Source organism: Euprymna scolopes, chromosome 11 (assembly GCF_053919585.1).
Source record: "Euprymna scolopes isolate OS-2025 chromosome 11, ASM5391958v1, whole genome shotgun sequence".
NCBI lineage: Eukaryota > Metazoa > Mollusca > Cephalopoda > Sepiida > Sepiolidae > Euprymna > Euprymna scolopes.
The window spans coordinates 6,095,879-6,118,244 of NC_136492.1; the positions used below are offsets into that span (position 1 = coordinate 6,095,879).

The window sequence follows — 22,366 nt, forward strand, 5'->3', positions numbered from 1 at the left end:
AAAATCATTTTTTTTTTTTGTTTACATTCATATTCATTCCTAAACAAAGCAAACTGCCACTGAAATGCAAGTGGTTACTGTGAATTAAGGACCATGTTCTACAAGGACACTCTAAATGGGGATTACATTTAAATTTTTTAACTATTAATACTGTCAGAGAAGCAGGATACAGGAAGGGAATTCCAAAGTCTAGCAGTTTAAGGACAAAAACTTTCAGAGTTTTCTACTCTACTCTATGGTATCAGTGGACCTCTACACTGAAGGCGTGGGATTTTGCTGCTTGTTGGGTTAGGGATTTTTACATTGAGGGGGGGGCACCAGTTGCTTCTCTTTCTGACGGGTAGTACAGATTAAGGCAAAGCAGTTCTACTGCGGAAATCCTAACGATATCATGCACTGGACAAGATGCACCTGAAGGAGTTTGGAAGTTAGTCATTTTTGTTTTAGTATTTTAGAAGAATAAATTTAGTTAAATAAATGAATTCAAAAATAAAATATGCATATATATATATATATATGTATATATATATATATATATATATATATGTGTGTATGTGTGTTTGTATGCGGGTGTGTGTACGTACATATATGTACGCGAATACACTTTGACAAGGGAATCAATCAAAGCACACGTAAAGTGATCTCCCATTCACTTTACTCAAACCGGATATTACACTCATAAATACACAAAAATTAATCATTTATGTACATTTAAAAAAAAACGCTACAATAATTCCCAACAGTACTTAATATTCATCACAACTCATATCCTGGAAATCGATTTGACAGCCAGTCTGCAACATCGACTTTCAGAAATAAAAAATAAAATAAAACAGAGGAAAGCCTCGCCGAACAGTTGTATACATTTCTTTTATCTGCCCACCTCGCTGAAGAAGAGATACTACTCTTGAAAATTAGGGATATCAATATCCACCATCTTGTACAACACATTATGTTGACAAATGAACATAAAATTATTGAAAATTCATTCTAATAGTGTCCTTTTTCTTTTATGTACTAACTCGTGTCCACTGTGTTTCCTACGAACCGCATTGATATAGCCTTCAAATATAATTCCTTTCCCACTACGCTAAATGCTACAAGCAAACTACAATAAAATCTGCATAAATTAAAATATATTTAAGCATACTTTACAACTGGGCTACGCTGGGCATCCCTGCTGTTGTTGCAAAGAAAAAAAAAAAAAAAAGTACACAAAACCTCAGCTCAATGCAGCAGCGTCGTCAGTCGGTACTTTGGTAGACTTGTTTTCACGTCCCTCCCATATGCTCCAGTGGCCTATTTTTATAAAAGACAGTCTTGCATATGTGCACGAGAGCATACGAGATTCTGCGAGACTGCATTGTTGTATAAGGCCGCAGGCACCATCTTGGACCCTTTTCAGCATCATGACGCTGCGTCGGCAAAGCGCACACTGAGGCCGTTTAAGAGGTAAGCCTGCGTTCCCACAATTTTCGTCACTTAGCTTAGATAAATACTCTTGCAGTTTTAATAAAAAAGCTACAATAATATCAAGGTGTCTCCATTTATGCTGAACATCCACAGAATACCAATATCAATATATTATATATGAAAAAGTTCACTGTGGAATTCCCACAGTTCCTGCTAGTTAATTTTTAAAAATACAATCTATATTAAAGATATATTATGCAAGGTGTACGTGTTAAAAAAGAATGCATAAAGTTTAATTAAAACTTGTTGCAGGATGGTAGGTATTTTTGTTTTATTTTTTTTTTTTGGCTTGTAATAAATAAAATTTTATATCTACAAATATTTATTCATGATGTTCGGTTTGGTTGTTTTGTATCAACCTTTTTCGGGTTATTTCATGCTGAATCCAGTAATTTTGGAAAAAGTTTTTATGCTTCAAATTTTTCATATATTCAAATATTCATGATGTTTGGTTCAATCATATTGTAAAACAAAAATTGTTTTTGTTTTTTACCGTTTTTATTTATTTATTTATTTTTTTTTAAAGCTTTTTTAATTACATTTTCACCCCAAACAAGGCATAGTGCCACTCTTATGTAGGGGGCTACTATCAGGGACATAAGTTGCAGGAATACTACATAGGGAGTTGAGCAGCAAGATGTCTGTTCACATTATACTTGAACTTCTGCATGTCAGTACAGTTGTGGAAGCAGGAACCTAGAAGGGAATTCCAGAGTCTAGCAGTTCTGGGGAAGAAACTATTACAGCAGTAGACCTTCTTATATCTAGGGATCTGTGTAGGGGTGGGACTTTCCTACTTTATCGGGTTTGATGGGGGTATTTACGTCGATGGGGAACAAGAGTTTGTTGGAGCATCCACTATTAAAATAGTTGTAAAACAGGCAGAGGGATGCAACATTTTATTTGTGGGACAGAGGTTGAAGCTTAGTTTAGGACCTATCAGGTCGGCAACTCTCTTTTGAACCCTGTCCAGGAGTGAGAGACTAGTAGCAGATGCACCAACTCAAATGTGACAACAGTACTCCATACATGGGCGAATGGTGGCCTCATAGAGGTACAGGATACTTTCAGGCATAAGTAACTTTCTAGCATGGTAGAGGGAGCCCACCTTCTTTGCAGCAGCTGCGGCAATGCTCTCGATGTATCTGTTCCAACTCATGTTCCCTGTGAACGTTAAGCCGAGAAGTTTGCAAGAAGTACTTTCAGGTAAAGTATCTTTAACCATAGCTATTGGTGGTTGAGAAGGTTTCTTGTAATTATTGAAGGAAACAAACTTATTCATAACATTCAATACTGTCAAGACTATGTGAATTATATTCAAATATTTATTCATGGTGTTTGGTTTAATTGTATTTTTTTTTTTTTTTTTGACTTTGCAGAACACCGAGTTTTGCAAAGAGAAAGGAAAAACCAATAACATCAATGTTTGGTTCATTTTTGTTAACAAAACTAGTATCTTCAGACAGCCTGGTCTGATAGCACCAAACATCCCAACGAAATGGACCTGGGAGCATTGGTAACTAACAAGCAACCCCACATTCCTCGCAGCCCCGAAATAGATATCTGGATTTGTTTTACAATCCACAGAAGTTTAGAAAAGTGGCCCCAAAAAAATAAAATCTATAACAAAGATTACCAAAGGCAAGATAAGTTACTATTTTACCTAATAAGTTTGGTGTTTTTACTTAATGTAAAATGTTTATTCAGCTGGAAAAACAAGTAATGTTGACTGACTATATACCAAATTTCAAGTTTGTAGATAAAAAATTTGTTGAAAAATGTCCTCACACAGACACATTCTCATTTTTAGAGATAAATTCCTTTAAAAAATGAAGTTAAAAAAAAACAGAAAGAAACTAAGATGTGCATGCGAGTATTGTTTTTTTTATAAACAATTCATTTCTTGCAAGTAAAAAAAAAAAAGTACTTGAGTTGAGATCGAAACCAAAACCTAAAGACATTGAGTCAAGTACGATAACCATTAGACTAGCTTGCGAAGACTTTTAAAAAGAGTTTTATAAACTTGTGAAACGGTTGATAAACAAATAAAAATCCGCCGACACCCAAATACCACTCTTTGCTGCTGATCAGCCCTTTTTCCGGATGAAAACCGATTAAAAAGTTTTCTGTATGTCTGAATATCCTATATATCAAATTTCAAGTCTATATATCAAAAATTCATTGAATATATCCTCACACACACATTATCACTTTATAGATATATAGACTAGCAAGCCAATAAAGACAAAGATATATATATTTTCATATCTTAGTGTGTTGTCATTCTTTTAAACACAGCAGAAATGCAACATTAGCACTTGTAAAGTAATTATAACTTGAGACGGGGGGGAGGGGCACTTCAAATCTTAAAAAAATAACAAAAAAAATTAGAACTAGATTAGTAGCCGCCAGATGGTGGGTAGCTGTTGATTTTGCTCATAATTAATTAAGCGCCACAAAAACACTTACGTATAAGGAGAAAGCGGTCCGGTCTGTACTTTTGATACATCTTGAGCACCAAGTACCATGAGTAGCGCAGCTAAGCTCTGATTGGTCGAATCAACACAACCACCCTAAAAAAAAAAAAATACATCATTACTAAGGCTATGTATGAGAACAGAATATTCTTATTGTTTTGACTCTCTAGTGTATATCCGACACAGTTAATCAATCGAGAACCACATCATTCCGTATAAAAATGACAAATATTAACTCATATCTACTCGAGAGCGAAAATCACGAAAAGAATATTCTCTTGTCATAGTCCCTAATCATTAGTTTGGAGAAAATAACACAATAGATCCAAATAAACTTTCATTCTTGTTCAGTAATCCAATCAAACTGAAAAAAAAAAAAAAAAAAATACATAAAAATATAATGTATTCACAGAACGAAAATGTCACATTCCAAAAATCATGTAAACTGATAAAGTTTTTTTTTTTTTTTTTTAAACTAAGAAAGTCAAAGTTTATGTGGAAGTGAGGATGGTATGTCTCGCTCCACTATCTATATATTAATACATCAATACCACACTGTGTGTTGAAGGTGCACACAGGCAAACGTATGCACGACAGCTTGTAGCAAATGCACCGAGCGATGGTGTCAGGTTGTCAGAATTGATATCATCAATGGTGAAAGGTTAACTAATTGACGCATGCAACTGTTGGAAGTGAGTGCGCCTGCAGAAAGCAGGTCACATATATAGCCTAGAGAAAAAGGCAAAAAACGACAAGCCTACAGTCAGCCGTCAATCAACATCGCACAAGTGTGGCTCCATCCACCCACGTTCCGGTCCGCACTCTCTGTTTCTAATTAGGCGCACTAATTATGAAACAAAGTTTTTATATTTTTATACAAAAACAAAGTAAACCAGTTTTTTTTTCTAACCGACGAAAAATCGACTATGCAACACATTCCATTGGGTGCCATTTTATGACCAGTTATTTATTCTAACAAAGAATAAGTGAGTCTAGATGAACTGTGAACACAATAAAGAAGGCTCCTGTGAAGTTGAGGAATACGAAAAAGCAAAATAGGGTAGGTGACATTTGATTTTTCTTTTACCCTGTGGGAATTGAAATCTCCTAGCCAACGGACACAAAACGGTACTCTTAAGCTAAACTCAATTATCACCCTTTAACTTTGGTAACACATGCCTTGCCACCAGAGGGCGATGCAGCTATGTCACTTCCTGTTTTATAGATTTTTCTCTTTTTTGCTAGACTCTTGAAAAGCCAAGATGTGATGATAACACGCTCCGGTTGGCATGGCCAGCTAACTATTCCTCTGGCCTTCAGAGGAATAGTTGGTGGTTAACTGCGACAGGATAGGAATGCGGAGTCTTAACTGCATCTTCAGTAATTACTGCCTTCCATAGTTGTCGTCTCATCACGTTTTGGTTAACTAAACCTCTGGCTTGCTTTTGGGTAGGATTGAAACCGTTATCTTCAGACAATGTTCACCTGGAACCATAGATGGTTGGTTGTTTTTGTTTTACGGCATATCAACCCTTTCCGGGTTATTTAATGCCGAATCCAAAGATTTTGAAGAAAATTTTTTTTAATAATAGAATATATTTGTTGTTTTCACGTCCGTTTCTATTTAACCCATAGTTGGGACCCTAACAGGTACTACCAATCCGGGTCAGAGTGGACCTGGGAGCAATGGTAATTAAAGGGTGGCTCCACATGCCCCAAAGCCCACAAGCTGGGGCCTCACCACTGGATATAGTTTAAGGTCATATCCAGGACCCCCATTGAGGGACTTTTACCCTCTGCAGGGGGGGGGGGCAGTCGGCGTATTCTAATGCCCCACCAACAGGGCCGGAACCATAGAAATTCAACACCTCTATCCACTGTGCCACAGGCAAACTGATGAAGGCCAGAAGCGTTTGTGAAACAGCAACAACAAAGATGAGGATAACAGTTTGCAAATAAATAATAAATATACAAAATACGCAAAGGATTCCAATAATAAAATAATAATCCAAACTTTACATCGTACGTACATTACAAACTAGGAATGGATCTCGGCCAAGAAACTTTGCACTTTGAATTCAATCTCTTGTTTGTTTTTCACTCGGGTGTTATTTTATTTACTAACGAGTCACTATATATCAAGGATAAAATCCAGTAGAGAATGAAATGGATAGATTATCAGCGGGATGATGAAGAATATCACAAGGGGATTGAAAAGAATGAATGGAATAAAGAAAATTTGATGGTTTCTGACAAATGCCTTTTTGTATTGGATTCAAAGATGATCATGTTGCAGTTGACAGGAAAGCAATCCCATGATAATGTGTTTCACAGATGGGAAGTTCTTGGAAAGAAACTTCACGGAAATTCTGTTTGATGGTAAGCACTTGGAAGAAAAAGGTTATAGTCAATAAATGTAGTTCCTAACTATTAGCGTAGCTGCAACCGGAAGCGGTGACAAAGCAAATCACTTCCTTCACTCTTATTGTTCTTCAGTATTTCTATTGTGAAACGATTTATTGAAATAAAATATAAGAAAAGATCAAGAATGAGAGTTCAATAGAAACATTGATTTAATTTGAATAAAAAAAAAATATGCATCACGTGCGCTTGAAAGCCAAATCACAACGTAATATTAGGAAAATAAATAAATATTTTATTGTTTGAAATTTATAACAAATATATTTCAGAGGTATATGCCATCTTCAGTATGTTGTTTTTCTTTTCTTTTTTCCTTTTCATCTTCCTTGCCATGTTATAAAGTTGGTTGGTTGGTTAGTTGTTTTTGTTTTACGGCATATCAACCCTTTTCAGGTTATTTAATGCCGAATTCATTGATTTTGAAGAAAAGTTTTTTAATAAAATATATTTGTTTTTTATTAAGTCAGTTTCTATTTAATCCATAGTTGGGACCCTAACAGGTACTACCACTCTGGATCAGAGTGGACCTGGGAGCAATGGCAATTAAAGGGTGGCTCCACACTCCCCAAAACCCGCAAGCTGGGGCCTCACCATAGGATATAGTTTAAGGTCATATCCAGGACCTTATAAAGTTGGAGAAAGAAAAGTCTGTTTGTAAAGAGCTGCACGTTGTATCGCAGCGGTTGTAAAGAAAGCAACACACTGAGGATGGAATATACCTCTGAAATATATTTGTTATAAATTTCAAACAAGTAAAATATTTGTTTATTTTCCTAATATTACGTTGTGATTTGGCTTTCAAGCGCACTTGATGCGTATTTTATTTTAATCAAATTAAATCAACGTTTTTATATGGAACTCACACATTTAACTTTATTCTCGCGTTGCCTATGCACTGTTCAAACATTTTAAAATGCAACCGCTGAGATACAACGTGCGGCTCTTTACAGACATTTCTTTTTCCAACTTTAAAACATGGAGAGGAAGAAAAGAAAGGAAACAACATACTGAAGATGGAGTATACCTCCGAAATATATTTATGTTATAAATTTCAAAAAAGTAAAATATTTGTTTATTTTCCTAATATTACGTTGTGATTTGGCTTTCAAGTGCATTTGATGCATATTTTTTATTGTTTATTCATGAGAAAAGGATATTATTAAACAGCATCCACTAAAAAGTATCTAAATTATAAAAATAATACAATTTGTCTTCTTCGACAGTCATCTGCAATAATCAAAAAGCAACTATTTTGAGAATATTATACACTGGATACGTTTTTGAAATGTTTGAAATTTTGTTATTTTGATTTCAATAATTTTATATTTTCATAAGCATATAATTGTTATATAAATTCAAACTAAACTTTTTAAAATTGAAAAGAAAAAATAACTTATTTTTATAATTTCATTAAAAGCGCAAATAAAGACTAATTGTGTTATTTTTATCTTTTAAAAAGATAAATTTTGTTCATTTTTATGGTATACTTTTCAATAATGTCCTTTGCTTATATTTCATTTCAATAAATCGTTTCACAATAGAAATACTGAAAAACAATAAAAGTGAAGGAACTGATTTACCGTGTCACCGCTTCCGGTAGCACTCTGCAGAAAATTAGGAAGTATGTTGGCTAACTATAACCAAGAAAAGTTTGTTGCAGCTGAGGCAAGAATATTTCATTTTGGGTGTGTGTGTGTGGGGGGGGTTCTAGAAATTGAGGCTCAATCGAGCACAATAACAATAGAGTAAAGAAAGACTTGTAACAACTGTTCTGTGAGAAAGGAGCTGTAGAAGGCAGCAAAGTCAATCTTGAACTCTGTAAGGAGAGAGAGAGAGAGAGGGAGAGTGAGAGATGGAGAGAGAGAGAGGGAGAGAGAGAGAGGGAGGGAGAGAGAGAGAGAGGGAGAGAGAGAGAGGGAGGGAGAGAGAGAGAGGGAGAGAGAGAGAGAGAGGGAGAGAGAGAGAGAGAGACAGAGAGAGAGAGAGAGAGACAGAGAGAGAGAGAGAGAGAGATGCTATTCCAACAAAGATCATTTAATGCAATTCCGAATTTTTTTTAGATGAGCTATGAATGCTTGTGTCATGTTGATCAATCGAACTATTATTCTCATCTTGGGTAGAAGTATGTTTTCAACACTGGAAGAAAGTTGCAGGTCGCAGCGACCGAAACATTGTGCTAATAACACCCAAGATGGGAATAATAGTCCGATTAATCAACAAAACACAAGCAAAGATCATTTAAATTTATCTATAATAACGATCGAAAAAATTGTGACAATTTTTTTTCCTCCTCTAAGAATAATTCAAATTAAAGCAAGGGACATAACTCTTGTTTTACTTAAATGGTAATAAAGGAGTTAGCTCTCTTAGAGGATATCCACCTCCCTTTGTCTTTTAAATGGCAATAAGTTTGTGTTATAAATTATTACCAGAAGCTAACAATCGTTCAAGGATACATGCGGACTCATAAAAAAAAAAAAAAAAAAAAACCTGGCTGTAATCGTAATGATAATACAATTACAATTAATATGAACATTTAAGTACCTATTTACTTTATCTCCCCACAGAACAGAGTTAGACATCAGGGCCGTTTTTTAACGTGGAGAAAATGAACAAAAATAAAAATTGTCTCAATATACAGAAAGTGGTTCTTCTTTGCTTTATCGTGGAAGGGAGATAATCCATCTCGATTTTATGCTCGGATTTTGTAACAAGCGAAGAAATAAAAAAAAAAAAAAAAAAAAAAAAAAAGAAAAAGAAGAAACCCACAAGGTTCCTTCAATAAGTTTCTAAACGTTTTCATAATGGATAGTTTTATTAACAGTACATGCATGACACTCTAGTCCCCCTGAAGTAATCTCCTCCGGATGCAATGCACTTGTACCATTCCAACAAATTCTTCAAAGTAATCGGAAGGTAAGAAGTTACATTGACCGAAAACATTGTGAAAATGACACTCAAGATGAGAACAGTAGTCTGAAAAATCCAAATAATATGAATAACCAATCATCATCTCAAAAATTAAATTTTAATAATGTTGGGTCTTTATGAGAAAAAAATGATGGAAGTTTGCAGTAAACATATTTTTTTTCCTTTTTTACATTCTTTTTTTTTTTCTTGTACTTCTTTAAAACCAGAGACATGTTTTCCCTCTTTAATTACGCTTAAAATGAAGTCTCAACACAAATTTTCTTACCCGATAAATTTCTTCTAATAATAAATATGCAGCTTTGGTCCCAACTTCTTCAGCAACTGAAGGTCCTTGATCAGAGCCTTTTGGGTTGGATATTGCTTCTGCAGACAGATAGGCGCCTTTTGTAGTTTCGGCTACAAGTGTCAGTCCAAAGCCTGGAGATCTGAAGTGAAGTAAAATTTTGTTTGATCAAACTGAAGTGAAGTAAATATTAGTTTGATCAAACTGAAGTGAAGTAAATATTAGTTTGATCAAACTGAAATGAAGTAAATATTAGTTTGATCAAACTGAAATGAAGTAAATATTAGTTTGATCAAACTGAAGTGAAGTAAAATTTAGTTTGATCAAACTGAAGTGAAGTAAAATTTAGTTTGATCAAACTGAAGTGAAGTAAATATTAGTTTGATCAAACTGAAGTGAAGTAAAATTTAGTTTGATCAAACTGAAGTGAAGTAAATATTAGTTTGATCAAACCGAAGTGAAGTAAAATTTAGTTTGATCAAACTGAAGTGAAGTAATATTTAGTTTGATCAAACTGAAGTGAAGTAATATTTAGTTTGATCAAACTGAAGTGAAGTAAAATTTAGTTTGATCAAACTGAAGTGAAGTAAATATTAGTTTGATCAAACTGAAGTGAAGTAAATATTAGTTTGATCAAACTGAAGTGAAGTAATATTTAGTTTGATCAAACTGAAGTGAAGTAATATTTAGTTTGATCAAACTGAAGTGAAGTAATATTTAGTTTGATCAAACTGAAGTGAAGTAATATTTAGTTTGATCAAACTGAAGTGAAGTAAAATTTAGTTTGATCAAACTGAAGTGAAGTAAAATTTAGTTTGATCAAACTGAAGTGAAGTAAAATTTAGTTTGATCAAACTGAAGTGAAGTAAATATTAGTTTGATCAAACTGAAGTGAAGTAATATTTAGTTTGATCAAACTGAAGTGAAGTAATATTTAGTTTGATCAAACTGAAGTGAAGTAATATTTAGTTTGATCAAACTGAAGTGAAGTAAAATTTAGTTTGATCAAACTGAAGTGAAGTAAATATTAGTTTGATCAAACTGAAGTGAAGTAAATATTAGTTTGATCAAACTGAAGTGAAGTAATATTTAGTTTGATCAAACTGAAGTGAAGTAATATTTAGTTTGATCAAACTGAAGTGAAGTAAAATTTAGTTTGATCAAACTGAAGTGAAGTAAATATTAGTTTGATCAAACTGAAGTGAAGTAATATTTAGTTTGATCAAACTGAAGTGAAGTAATATTTAGTTTGATCAAACTGAAGTGAAGTAATATTTAGTTTGATCAAACTGAAGTGAAGTAAAATTTAGTTTGATCAAACTGAAGTGAAGTAAAATTTAGTTTGATCAAACTGAAGTGAAGTAAAATTTAGTTTGATCAAACTGAAGTGAAGTAAATATTAGTTTGATCAAACTGAAATTAAGTAAATATCAGTTTGATCAAACTGAAATTAAGTAAATATTAGTTTGATCAAACTGAAATGAAGTAAATATTAGTTTGAACTGAAATGCAGGGGGGGGGGTCGTCACTTATCAAGGCCCGGAGGCCACTCAAGGATAAGGATTAATGGGTATACATTAGTCATTGTGATTTTAGCATAGTAAACATTAGTGGGAATTTTGTAACTTGGATACTTAGGGAGACAGTTCAATAAGAACTTGTTCACGTTGGACTTGAACACAATCAGATTTACCGGACATAAATATGATTTTAAAAACCGTTTTAAGACATTTCAAGGCAAAAGTAAAAATTTAAGGATTTTTAAAGTTTGTGTGAAGCGTGTTAATAAAACCTTTTACTTTATTTACTTAGATTTTTTTTCACAAGTGCTGATCCAGTTACAAGTTCCAAATTAAGGTGAGTTTCCAATTTAATTTTGGAAGCCTCCCAACTCTAGTTTCACTTATTTATCATTTAGTCCTAACATTCTATGAGCGATGTTTCTGACAAAGCGGTAAGAATTGCCTTTCTATGGGTAGAAATCCATTGAACAGTTATCGTTAGCTAGTTTTCCAATTTAAATTAATATTTTAAGATTTTTTTTTTAGCTCTTACAAAAAGTAGTTTCATGCCCTGTCTGGAGATTCCCAAAAAGGAAGAAAACTCTGAATCCAGATTTTGTACTCACTTTCCACATTCTTTGCCTCTACAATGGTCCGTATGGATGTAGATGTCTGGTAGGAATTGATTTAGAATACCGCGAGCTGCTTCGACCAATCTGTTAACTGTAGCGGGAGCAACCCGAACACACCAGCTGAGAACAGAAGTTAAGGAGTGTCTATAATCAAAACAAAATCCAAAAGCAACTTTTACACACGAGACCCACCAAAAACAAATTTAGAAACATTAATAAGAAACCCACCATTTTAACTGTTTCACATTCTAACCCGTGCCTCCCAATCATGGAAGCCCTACTCATTTGCATAAATGGACGGTAACATTCAAAGCTGCCAAGACTAAGTTTGTTTCCTTTAATAATTACAAGAAACTTCCCAACCAGGAATAGCTATGGCTAAAGATACATTACTTGAAAATACTTCTTTCAAACTCCTCGGCCTAACATTCACAAGGAACATAAGCTGGAACATTGAAGGCATTGCCAAGACTGCTGATAAAAAGGTGAGCTCTCTCTACCTAGAAAGTTACTTATGCCTGAAAGTACCCTGTACCTTTATAAGGCCACCATTCGCCCATGTATGGAGTATTGTTGTCATATTTGGGCTGGTGCATCTGCTACTAGTCTCTCACTCCTGGACAGCGTTCAAAAGAAAGTCGCTGACCTGATAGGTCCTGAACTGTTATCTAAGCTTTAACCTCTCTCCCACTGACGAAATGTTGCATCCCTCTGCCTGCACTAAGGGCGTCCCAGATGATTAGCAATAAACTAACTCCTTCTCAAAGAGAGAAAGCAAAGTTTAGAAGGGTGGACCTCCTAGAACTGCACAGAACCACAATCAACAGGGACCAGGTCATTACAGGAATTGTCGAATCTCTGGATTTTTGGGATCGAAGATAAAAATCCCTTCCGATCTTAATACTTATATATGCATTGAAGTCCATGACGTCACACTCATGTCATGCCCCCTAAACTGCTGACGCTAACATGCCTGCAGCTGTTCATCATCAGAAAAGACAAATTATGTGTTCTATAGAAGTCCATGAAGAGGCTGATAGTTGAATTTTTGGGGATTTCTGATTTACATTAAATAAAGCTTTGCTAAAAATAAATTTTAAGAACTTAAACAAAGGATACGCTGTTCCTCGGATTTTTTTCACCTTTCCAGGTTCTGTGAAATTAAGAGGACGCAATTTTTGGCGACAAGGGCAGGTAAATACAACTTCTCCTCCTCCTTCAGGAGCTGGTCCTCTACGAGTCGTCTAAAAAAAAAAAAAAAAAAAAAAAAATAAATAAATAAATAAATAAAAATAAAATAAAAAAAATAAATAAATAAAAAATAATACAGCAGCCTGGTAAAGAGATACATCAGATTTGACTGCATAATCAGAAAGAGCCCACAATTTTACATAAGACTGGCAAGTTTCATGAGAATAGCTTGAAAATAAATAAATGGTGGCGAAATTACCGAATTTCTTGAAATGTTGAGGTCTGTAATTTAGCCCACTTTTTCTAAAGAAAAATGTCCACAGAAAAGCATAAATTGTGTCACTTAAAATTCTCATAACTTTTGAACTACTGATGGTATTTGCATAATTCAAACGGTAGTAAGCATCTTTTACATATCTCTTTTCATGCAAGTTGAAAAAAAAAAAAAAAAAAAAAAAAAAAATAATCAACTTGTAATGCTAGTTCTAACCTGTGCTGTGACGATTGTAAAATATCCAAGCTTACTGGATTCACTTTGACATCTACAATTTTTTTTTATGATTGAATTTTTGCACAAATTAAACTAAAATTTGCATTATTTGTATTGTTCGGACTACTGTTTTTCATCTTGAGTGTAATTTTCACGTTTTGATTAATGTAACTGCCGACCTTCTCCAGATGTGTCTTGTCAAACCCAGGAATTTAGAACGGAACCCTTGATTTACTTCACAGGGGTAGCATGCTCTCGTTCTGTTGGCCATGACTGGATAGAAGTCTTAAGTAATTCACAATTGTATTTTTCAGTCACCCACACTTAGAATTGAACCTTCAAACTTCAGGAATTAATTTATCTAAGTACTTTAACCACTATGCTACGGATTCTTGCAAATTACTTAGGACATCTATCCGGTTATGGCTGACAGAACGAGAGCATGCTACTCTCGTGAAGTAAATAAAGGGTTCCCTTCAAAATTCCGTCCAAATTTCAGAGTTCAACAGAAACATTCCCGAGTTTGACAAGATACACCTGAAGAAGGTCGGCAGTTATATTGACCGAAACGTGAAAATGACATTCAAGATGAGAACATTAGTCTGAAGAATCCGAATAATATAAATAATCCTCATCTCAAAAATTTAGGAACTTAAAACCAAAATTTTCTTCCAATTCATTCACTCTCACCTGCTGAGAATTTCATTGGTTAGACACACAGCAGGTTCTTAATGTCATCTGGTCAAGCGATTTTTCATTGGCTGAGTATTTTCGCTATGTTCCTGTAGTTTATGTAAGCTGTCATGATTTGCTGAGGCAACATCACGCAAAAATGGGCCATTAATGCAGAAGTATGAAAAACTCATTTGTCATTTTTTTTTGTATTTCACCGATAAGTTATAAACAAACAATACACGTTTCATAACCAGGGTGATGAAAAATGTTTCCAGTTACAGTTAAAATCTTTGGTGTGGTTTCAAGTGATGGCCACATCATGTCACCTCACATCTTTGAAGTGGGCTTGAAAGTCAACACCAAAGTGTATCTGGATGTGCTGAAGAGTGTGGTGATCCCCTGATGCAATCAGGTGGCAGCTGGCAGATCCTGGGTGTGGCAGCAGGATTCGGTGCTGGCCCACAAGTCCAAAGAGACCCAGGCTTGGCTTCAGAATGAGTGCTATAAATTTATACTCTTCTCTCACTGGTCCCTCCTCTTCCTCCTCCAATCTGAACCAGCCGGACTACTTCGTTTGGTCATGTGTCGAGAACATCACCAACATGACCTCCCAAAACACCAAAGCCAGCCTTATTGCTGCCATCTGCTAAGCTCCTGCTAGCGCTTGTGGAAAAGGCATGCTCCCAGTTTTGGACCTATATAACGGCGGTGATTGAGGCTGAAGGTGGCTACATTATGTCAGCTCTACTACATAATCAAGTTACCTAAATTGATTTTTTCTTTCACGAAAAACACCCGTCTAGCTGAATCCACTGTGGAAAATTTCCCCCACTCTTTATCTGTGCCTAGATCAAAACGTGGATTCCATGAACAAAGCTTCTTTCTTAGAACTGCACGCCTGTGGAACTCTGTTCTGTCTGCCTGCTTCCCACCTGACTACAACTTGGATGTCTTCAAGTCCAACGTTAACAAATTCCTAATGAACCGCCCCCTTAAGTAAACACTTTAAAATCTCCACACTAACGTACTGTACTTGCAATAACACTTATCCCTGAGTGGCTTCCGGGCCTTGATAAGTGGTGACCACCGTGTAAAAAAAAAAAAAAAAAATTTTAAATTAAGCTGTAGTGTTGTTTTCTTTAGGATGACAACTTCATCATTCCATCCTGTATAGCACTTTTGGGAATCAGTACTCTTTATGTTAATAAAAAAGAACACAAAATCTCTTGATTACGTCAACAAAGAAACGAAAAGCATCCTCACCTTTAGTTCTAAACCTTCATCTGTGCCAAGAAATTTTTTTAAAACAGGTAAACTGGAAAATCTGATGTGATCAACCTGAAAAACATTTGGTTTCATTAAATTACAGATGGACAAACATTTTCTGGTTCTTCTCCATTTATTGTAGCGAAATTCGAAACATGAAATATTAAAATTTCAAGTGAAACCAATGGTATTGACTGAATTGTCATGTCACGGTAATGAACATATCCAAAAATTACAAAACATGATCAGGTAGAAAATTATTAATAAAGATAGTTTTCGAAGACAGTTAGCAAAAATTAAGTTTTGAAAAATAATAATAAAAAAAAAAAAAAGAAATCATTTGAGGTGCTTCTCTGCGACTTTTAGTTTCAGAAGAGATAGAATTTGAAAATATGGAGACAAACAGACAGACATATAGCCATACATATATATATATATATATATATTAGCATTTCAGCCCAGCATTGTCCGGGTATTTATATATATAATTATTTTTTTACTATAATAATTAAATACCTACAGACACTAGTGTTTCACCCTTTCGGGAATCTTCAGTGCAGGGTGTCACGATTAATACCAGTCGAACGATTCGAACCCCGCATCACGAGACATCTCTGGCTCAGTTAGCGAAGACCTAATCCATTCGGCTACCATTAACCACGTGAAATAACGTCGAAGTTAAACATTTTAATTTTAAAATGTTCATTTACGTCAGTCAGAGAGTGATCTAATCGTTATACGATGATCTATGCATATATATATATATATATATACACACACTAGCATTTCAGCCCAGCATTGTCCGGGTGTTTGGAGGTGTATGTTGAGCAAAAAAAAAAAAAAAGCGGTCAATTTTTTAAACTTTGACCCCTATTATGACCCCTTAAAATTTATCGTTTTGGGCTCAAATCAAGTTATTAAGTTAGATCCATGTCCAAGGAACCTATATCTAAAATTTCAAGTGTTCAGACCCAAAATTGACGGAGGAGTTTGGTAGAGTTGCACTTTGACCCCTTAACAGCCAAATTTCTGGCCGAAAACAGATTACAAAGATTTTCCCAAATCTCAGTACCCTGTATATCAAATTTCGAGTCTGCAGACTTAACACAGACACGTTCACTTTATATATATATCCAAAAATTAGGAAAAACGATCAGGTAGAAAATTAATTATTAATGAAGATAGTTTTCGAAGACAATCAGCAAAAATTAAGTTTTGAAAAAAAAAAAAAAAAAAAAAAGAAGAAAACAGTTCGAATTGTAACAAAACGGAGGTAAATCTTTTGTGAAAATTTAGCAAAACTTAATTTTCACTAATTGTCTTCGAAAACTGTTTACATTAATTAATTTCCCACTTCATTGTTTTCCATAATAGCTACATTCGAAAATCGAAATATTGAATTTCAAGTGAAATTTTTCCTGCTTTCCAGCTGACTACAATATGGTTGTCTTCAAGTCTAACGTAAATAAGTTCTTGAGGAGCCATTCCATATAAGTTATCAAATTTAACAAATTTTCATTACTAATGATTATTATATTGTCCAATTTCTACTGTACACTCTTTAACCCTTATCCTTGAGTGGGTTCTTGGCCTTGATAATGTGGTGATACCTATGAAAAAAAAAAAAAAAAAAAAAAAAAAAAAAGAAAAAGTCCAATGTGAACAAGTTCTAATTGAATCGTCCCCCTAAGTAATCCAAGTTACAAAATTCCCACTGTTTACTATGCTAAAATCACAATGACTAATGTATACCTATTAACCCTTATCCTTGAGTGGCCTCTGGGCCTTGATAAGTGGTGACACCCATGTAAACAAAAAAAAAAAAAAAAAAACCAATAGTATCTACTTAATGGTCATGTCACAGTAATGAACATATCCAAAAATTATAAAAAAGAAAAAAAAAAGGTGAGGTAGAAAATTAATTATTAAAGAAAATAGTTTTCGAAAAAATTCCAAGTGTTTATATAAATAAAAAGCATCAAGTCAGAGAAGTAACTCAGTCTGTCGTGTTATAATTAATGGTGGATGTGATGCAATCATCGATTTGTACAAAGTACATGTTTTATGTGACATAATTATGTACATAGCATTGCTTATTGTTGAAATTGATAAAAACAGTAAGTAGTTATTGTTTTCTTTAATGAAAACTCATTTTTTCGGTCGTTGAATTTCACTGCAATAACAAAGAAAAACCCATTTTCCTTTATCATATACTAGCAAGGTTACCTGGTGTTGCCCGGATCCAAAGTATAGCATAGTTCTATCAAAACTACTCTATACTCTATCACTTTTCCCTTCTTCACTGTCTTTCTCCCCCATTAAGGCCATTTCTCTCTTTGGACAGACACACACAACTCCTTTTTATAGATTCGTCAAGGAATGAATAGGCATAAGGGAATTAAGTTCTTGATTAAAAAAGAAAATCAGAATTACTTCCCTTTAGTTTGTATATGAAATGACTAGAAAACTGACACTCTCTTCTTTACTAAATCTGTGCCAGTTTAGGATGAAAGAATAATTTTCTAAACCTTCCCTTACAGGTTTGTTTTTTTTTGAAAATTTCAATAAATTTTCTATAAGATTTTTTAGAAGGGGGAGGGGGCTTTGCTTGAGTGTAAAATATTCTTAAATATGATATTTTAATTTGTCTGTAAAAAAATCCAATCATTTGAGATGCTTCTCTGCGACTTTTAGTTTCAGAAGAGATAGAATTTGAAAATATGGAGACAAACAGACATATAGCCTTATATATATATATATATATATACTAGCATTTCAGCCCAGCATTGTCCGGGTGTTTGGAGGTGTATGTTGAGCAAAAAAAAGAAAAAAGAAAAAACAGCGGTCAATTTTTTAAACTTTGACCCCTATTATGACCCCTTAAAATTTATTGTTTTGGGCTCAAATCAAGTTATTAAGTCAGATCCATGTCCAAGGAACCTATATCTAAAATTTCAAGTGTTTAGACGCAAAATTGATGGAGGAGTTTGGTAGAGTTCTCAATGGTCAAATCGTTGAACTTTGACCCCTTAACAGCCAAATTTCTGGCCGAAAACAGATTACAAAGATTTTCCCAAATCTCAGTACCCTGTATATCAAATTTCGAGTCTGCAGACTTAAAATTGACAGAGTTATTGTGTAGGGAAATGTACACACACACACGTTCACTTTTATAGACTGAAATCGGAAATATATATATATATATATATATATATATATATATTAGTATTGGAATGATTGACTGAAATCGGAAAAATTTGTGCCTATTTTCGGATGCACTTGTCTTTGTTTAAAACAAAATCTTCCATTGCTGTAATAATAGAATAAATATTGATTTTCAACAAGAAGGACATCTTCCATGAGTGTATTTTTATGCACGAGAAAAAAATCTGCACATTTAACACGTTTTTATAATAATCAGGGATAAATAACTCATTTAGAGATTTATAAAGAATCGGAAATTGTATCAGAATCAAGAATTTACCACGGATTCAGAAAAAATATTGGAATCATCCCATCACAAAAATATACATATTGTCATGGGAATTGTTATGCCGGCTAAATTGTCCATAAGTGAAAAAAACTTTAACAATTCAAACAACCGTTTGCGAATTTTTCTACAAATCTGGATGATGCACATTTTGTATTTTAATTTGAGTTTACTTGTCAACAGAATAATTCCGGATTCTTCTTATGGAAACATTGCTTCCATTCATCTTTTCGCCTTGAAAATACTTAACCTTTTTTTTAATCTCTGACTTTCAATTTATCCTTTTATTTTAAAAATTATTTTTCCCATTTTATGAACTCTTTGTACAAAAAAGTTTCATTTGCACATTTATGACTAGATTTTTTTTTTTTTTTACATTATCAAGGCCCGAAGGTCACTCAGGGATAAGGGTTATTGCGTGTACAGTAATCAATGAGATAGTATTGTAGTAATCATTAGTATTGGGGGTTTAGATAGAGTGTCTTACTTAAGGGGGCGGTTTGTCAGGAGTTTGTTTAAGTTGGACTTGAAGACGTCCAAGTTGTAGTCAGGTGGGAAACAGGCAAACGGCAGAGAGTTCCACAGGCGTGCAGTTCTAAGAAATAAGCTTTGCTCATGGAATCTACGTTTGGATTTAGGCACAGATAAAGAGTGGGGAAAATTATTGACAGTAGTTTCAGCCAGACTGGTGTTTCTCGTGAAAGATTGGCGAGGAGGGGGGGACGAGGGATTGGAGCTCAGACGAGCACCTGCCATGGAAATAACGATAAAACAAAGACAGGCTCGCAACGTCTCTTCTGTGGGAGAGAGAGGTTGCAGAGAAGAGAAAAGGGCATCCTCCACTAAACCACGAAGTCTATTTTGTACTCTGTCAAGGCAGGATAGGCTGTTTTTAGCAGCTCCTTCCCAGATGTGGCAGCAGTACTCCATCCTTGGATGTAATGCTGTTCCAATTAATGCCAGTCGCAATAATATTCATTTGCTAATATATTTCCTCTGATGAGAAGAACACATTTCTTTGAAATTCTGCGGATTAAGGAAATTTCAATATATCTTATTCAACAATAAATTCATGTAAAATATATTTATAGTCTTTGTGTAATTATATATAAGGAAATAATGGAAGCACGTATATAAAATACGTTTAGAAAGCCAGACAACGCAAAGATTTTTAAATAAACAAATGTCTATTTAAATCAATATATTTCAGCGAATACTCACAGTTTTTTTTTTTTTTTTTTTTACGCTGTATGTTGACACTGCTTGGTGAGATAAATTCGTTTGGTGCTGTTCAATGATGAATATTTTATATAAAAAGTCCAGGATTGCACTTGGCATGTGCAGAGAGGAATATTTTTTTTTTTTTCCTGTATTTAAAACGTTGATTATTAAGGAAACAATAAAAAAAAAGGAAATAAGTTTATCAACAGAACAAAAGTATAGGAAGTTGTTCACCAAGGCACACAAAATAAAACTAAAATAAGATTGTTAATCAAGGTGAAATAAAAAAAAAATCGGTCAATATATTATAGTTAGTTTTAGGAGTGGCAATGATTTTTGTGATGGTTTATGGACAGTCTTGGGTTTGTGGCAGTTGAGAGCAGATACTGGCTTGGACAGGATCAAAAAACTTTAGGAGGCCGAGATGAAAAGATGAATTGATCAACTGCCAATAAAGGGGTCTCAACAAAATTTTCACGTGATGGTGTCACACACACACCCAGACTCCTACGGAATGTGTCAAAGTTTGTTTTTTGTGTTTTATTTTTTATTTTTACTTGCCAAATGCGAGAAGATGACGACACGACCAGAAGTGAAGATGAAAGGTAAGAAATCCAAGAAGACAGCGTTAGAGTCAGCATTTGCAGAGGAGCACACGATTTTATCATATATACACCACTATGCATTTTTAAACCTCTCACCCTAAAAAGACTGGCAACTATAATAGAAACATTTTAAAATAAAAAAAATAAAAAATAAACAAATTGAAACATTAAAAAATTAAAAAAATCAATCAAAAAAAATAAAAGAAAATAAAATTAAATTTTTTTTAAAAATCTAATAAATAAAAGGCTGCATGTCTGTCTCCATATTTTCAAACTCTATCTCTTCCGAAACTAAAATTCGCAGAGCGACACTAGAAGCCTTAAATGATTGGATTTTTTATGAACCGTTCTTTAATGGGTCTTTAGTGGGTTAAAATAGTTTTTAAGGGGGTTAACAATGGGTCAAATTTGAAATACTCATTAATAGAGTTCCTACATTCATCTTATGGGTTAAATAGAAACCGACTTAAAAAAAAAAAAACAAATATGCTCTATTAAAAAATTGTTCTTCAAAATCTTTGGATTCGGCATTAAATAATCTGAAAAGGGTTGATATGCCGTAAAACAAAACCAACCAACCAACCATATATTCAAACTGTATCTCTTCCAAAACTAAAATTCGCTGAGCAGCACTAGGGGCCTTAAATGATTGGATTTTTTATGGACCGTTCTTTTATGGTTAAAATAGTTTTTAAGGGTTCCAAAATTGAAAAAATCGTTATACATTTTTTTTAAGTTTAAATTTTTAATCAGCTCGTATGCGTGTCATGTTGGTACAATGGTAACGTCACCAACGTTGAATGCTACAGTTTTGATTTTGGTTTCGATTCTAGCTGATGGCACCCAAATACTTTTTTTCTTTATTTTTGAAATCATGATTCTATAATAATATATATGAAATCTGGACAAATTGAAATATCATATTTAAACGTATTTTCTGGCTGGGCAAAAGTAGGTGCCCCTGCTAGTAAAATAAAAAATTGCAAAATCAAGCAGCACACTTATTGTCATAAAAAAAAAAAAAAACTTACAGAAGCATCGTACTGATCATTAGTCACGCCGCGCAAGACGACCTTCAACGGTTTCTTTGCAAACGGAGCGATGCACATCAACGGTTCTAAGTAATAACCAACGGCTCTCTCCTTGTGACATTCGTGGTCAAAATTTCCGCCAGTCAGAAGTCCGGGATGATACAAAATTGTCGTACCTAGAGGAGATGACAAGAAAAGATGATTAGTAATGAAAACATCGAACACAAAAAGTTGCTTCCGTTTCTGAATTTTTGAGATGAGGATTATTTGGATTATTTGGATTCTTAAATGGATTGAAATAATGTGCTAAATCAGCATTTTTAAGCTGTGACACTAATGTGACATCATGGGCAGAAATGTGACACTAACGTGACATCATGGGCAGAAATGCAAATAGAAGCATAGAGATTGGAAGGAAGGAGGATAAGAAAAAAAGAAAAAGAAAGAGGCGTGGAAAGTTATGCTCGGCAAGCACGCAATGGGTCTTCCTCTTACCCCCTTGGATTCAGAGTCAACTGTCTCTGATGCCGTATAATGACAATCAGTTGTGTCTGGTACCGTGCAATGATAGACAGTCGATGTGGCAGTCAGAAAGAGAGAACAGACTGCTGTTAACTACGTGTCAGCAACTATTTCTACACACATTTGGGTCAATTAGAGAAAACAACGTTACAGGTA

At 34.2% G+C, this 22,366-nt stretch overlaps 1 protein-coding gene across 1 annotated transcript in view; it reads right to left on the reverse strand.

Moving 5' to 3' along the window:
* The window catches only part of LOC145287759 (RNA 3'-terminal phosphate cyclase-like protein), a 34,114-nt gene that overhangs the window by 3,469 nt on the left and 8,279 nt on the right, over positions 1-22,366 (reverse strand). Inside the window, exons 3-8 of the mRNA XM_080135540.1 lie at positions 21,689-21,864; positions 15,339-15,413; positions 12,839-12,963; positions 11,714-11,839; positions 9,568-9,727; positions 3,943-4,046 (exon numbers count right to left, since the gene is read on the reverse strand). Of these exons, the coding sequence (XP_079991666.1) occupies positions 3,943-4,046; positions 9,568-9,727; positions 11,714-11,839; positions 12,839-12,963; positions 15,339-15,413; positions 21,689-21,864 (766 nt within the window). The remainder of the gene's footprint in view (positions 1-3,942; positions 4,047-9,567; positions 9,728-11,713; positions 11,840-12,838; positions 12,964-15,338; positions 15,414-21,688; positions 21,865-22,366) is intronic.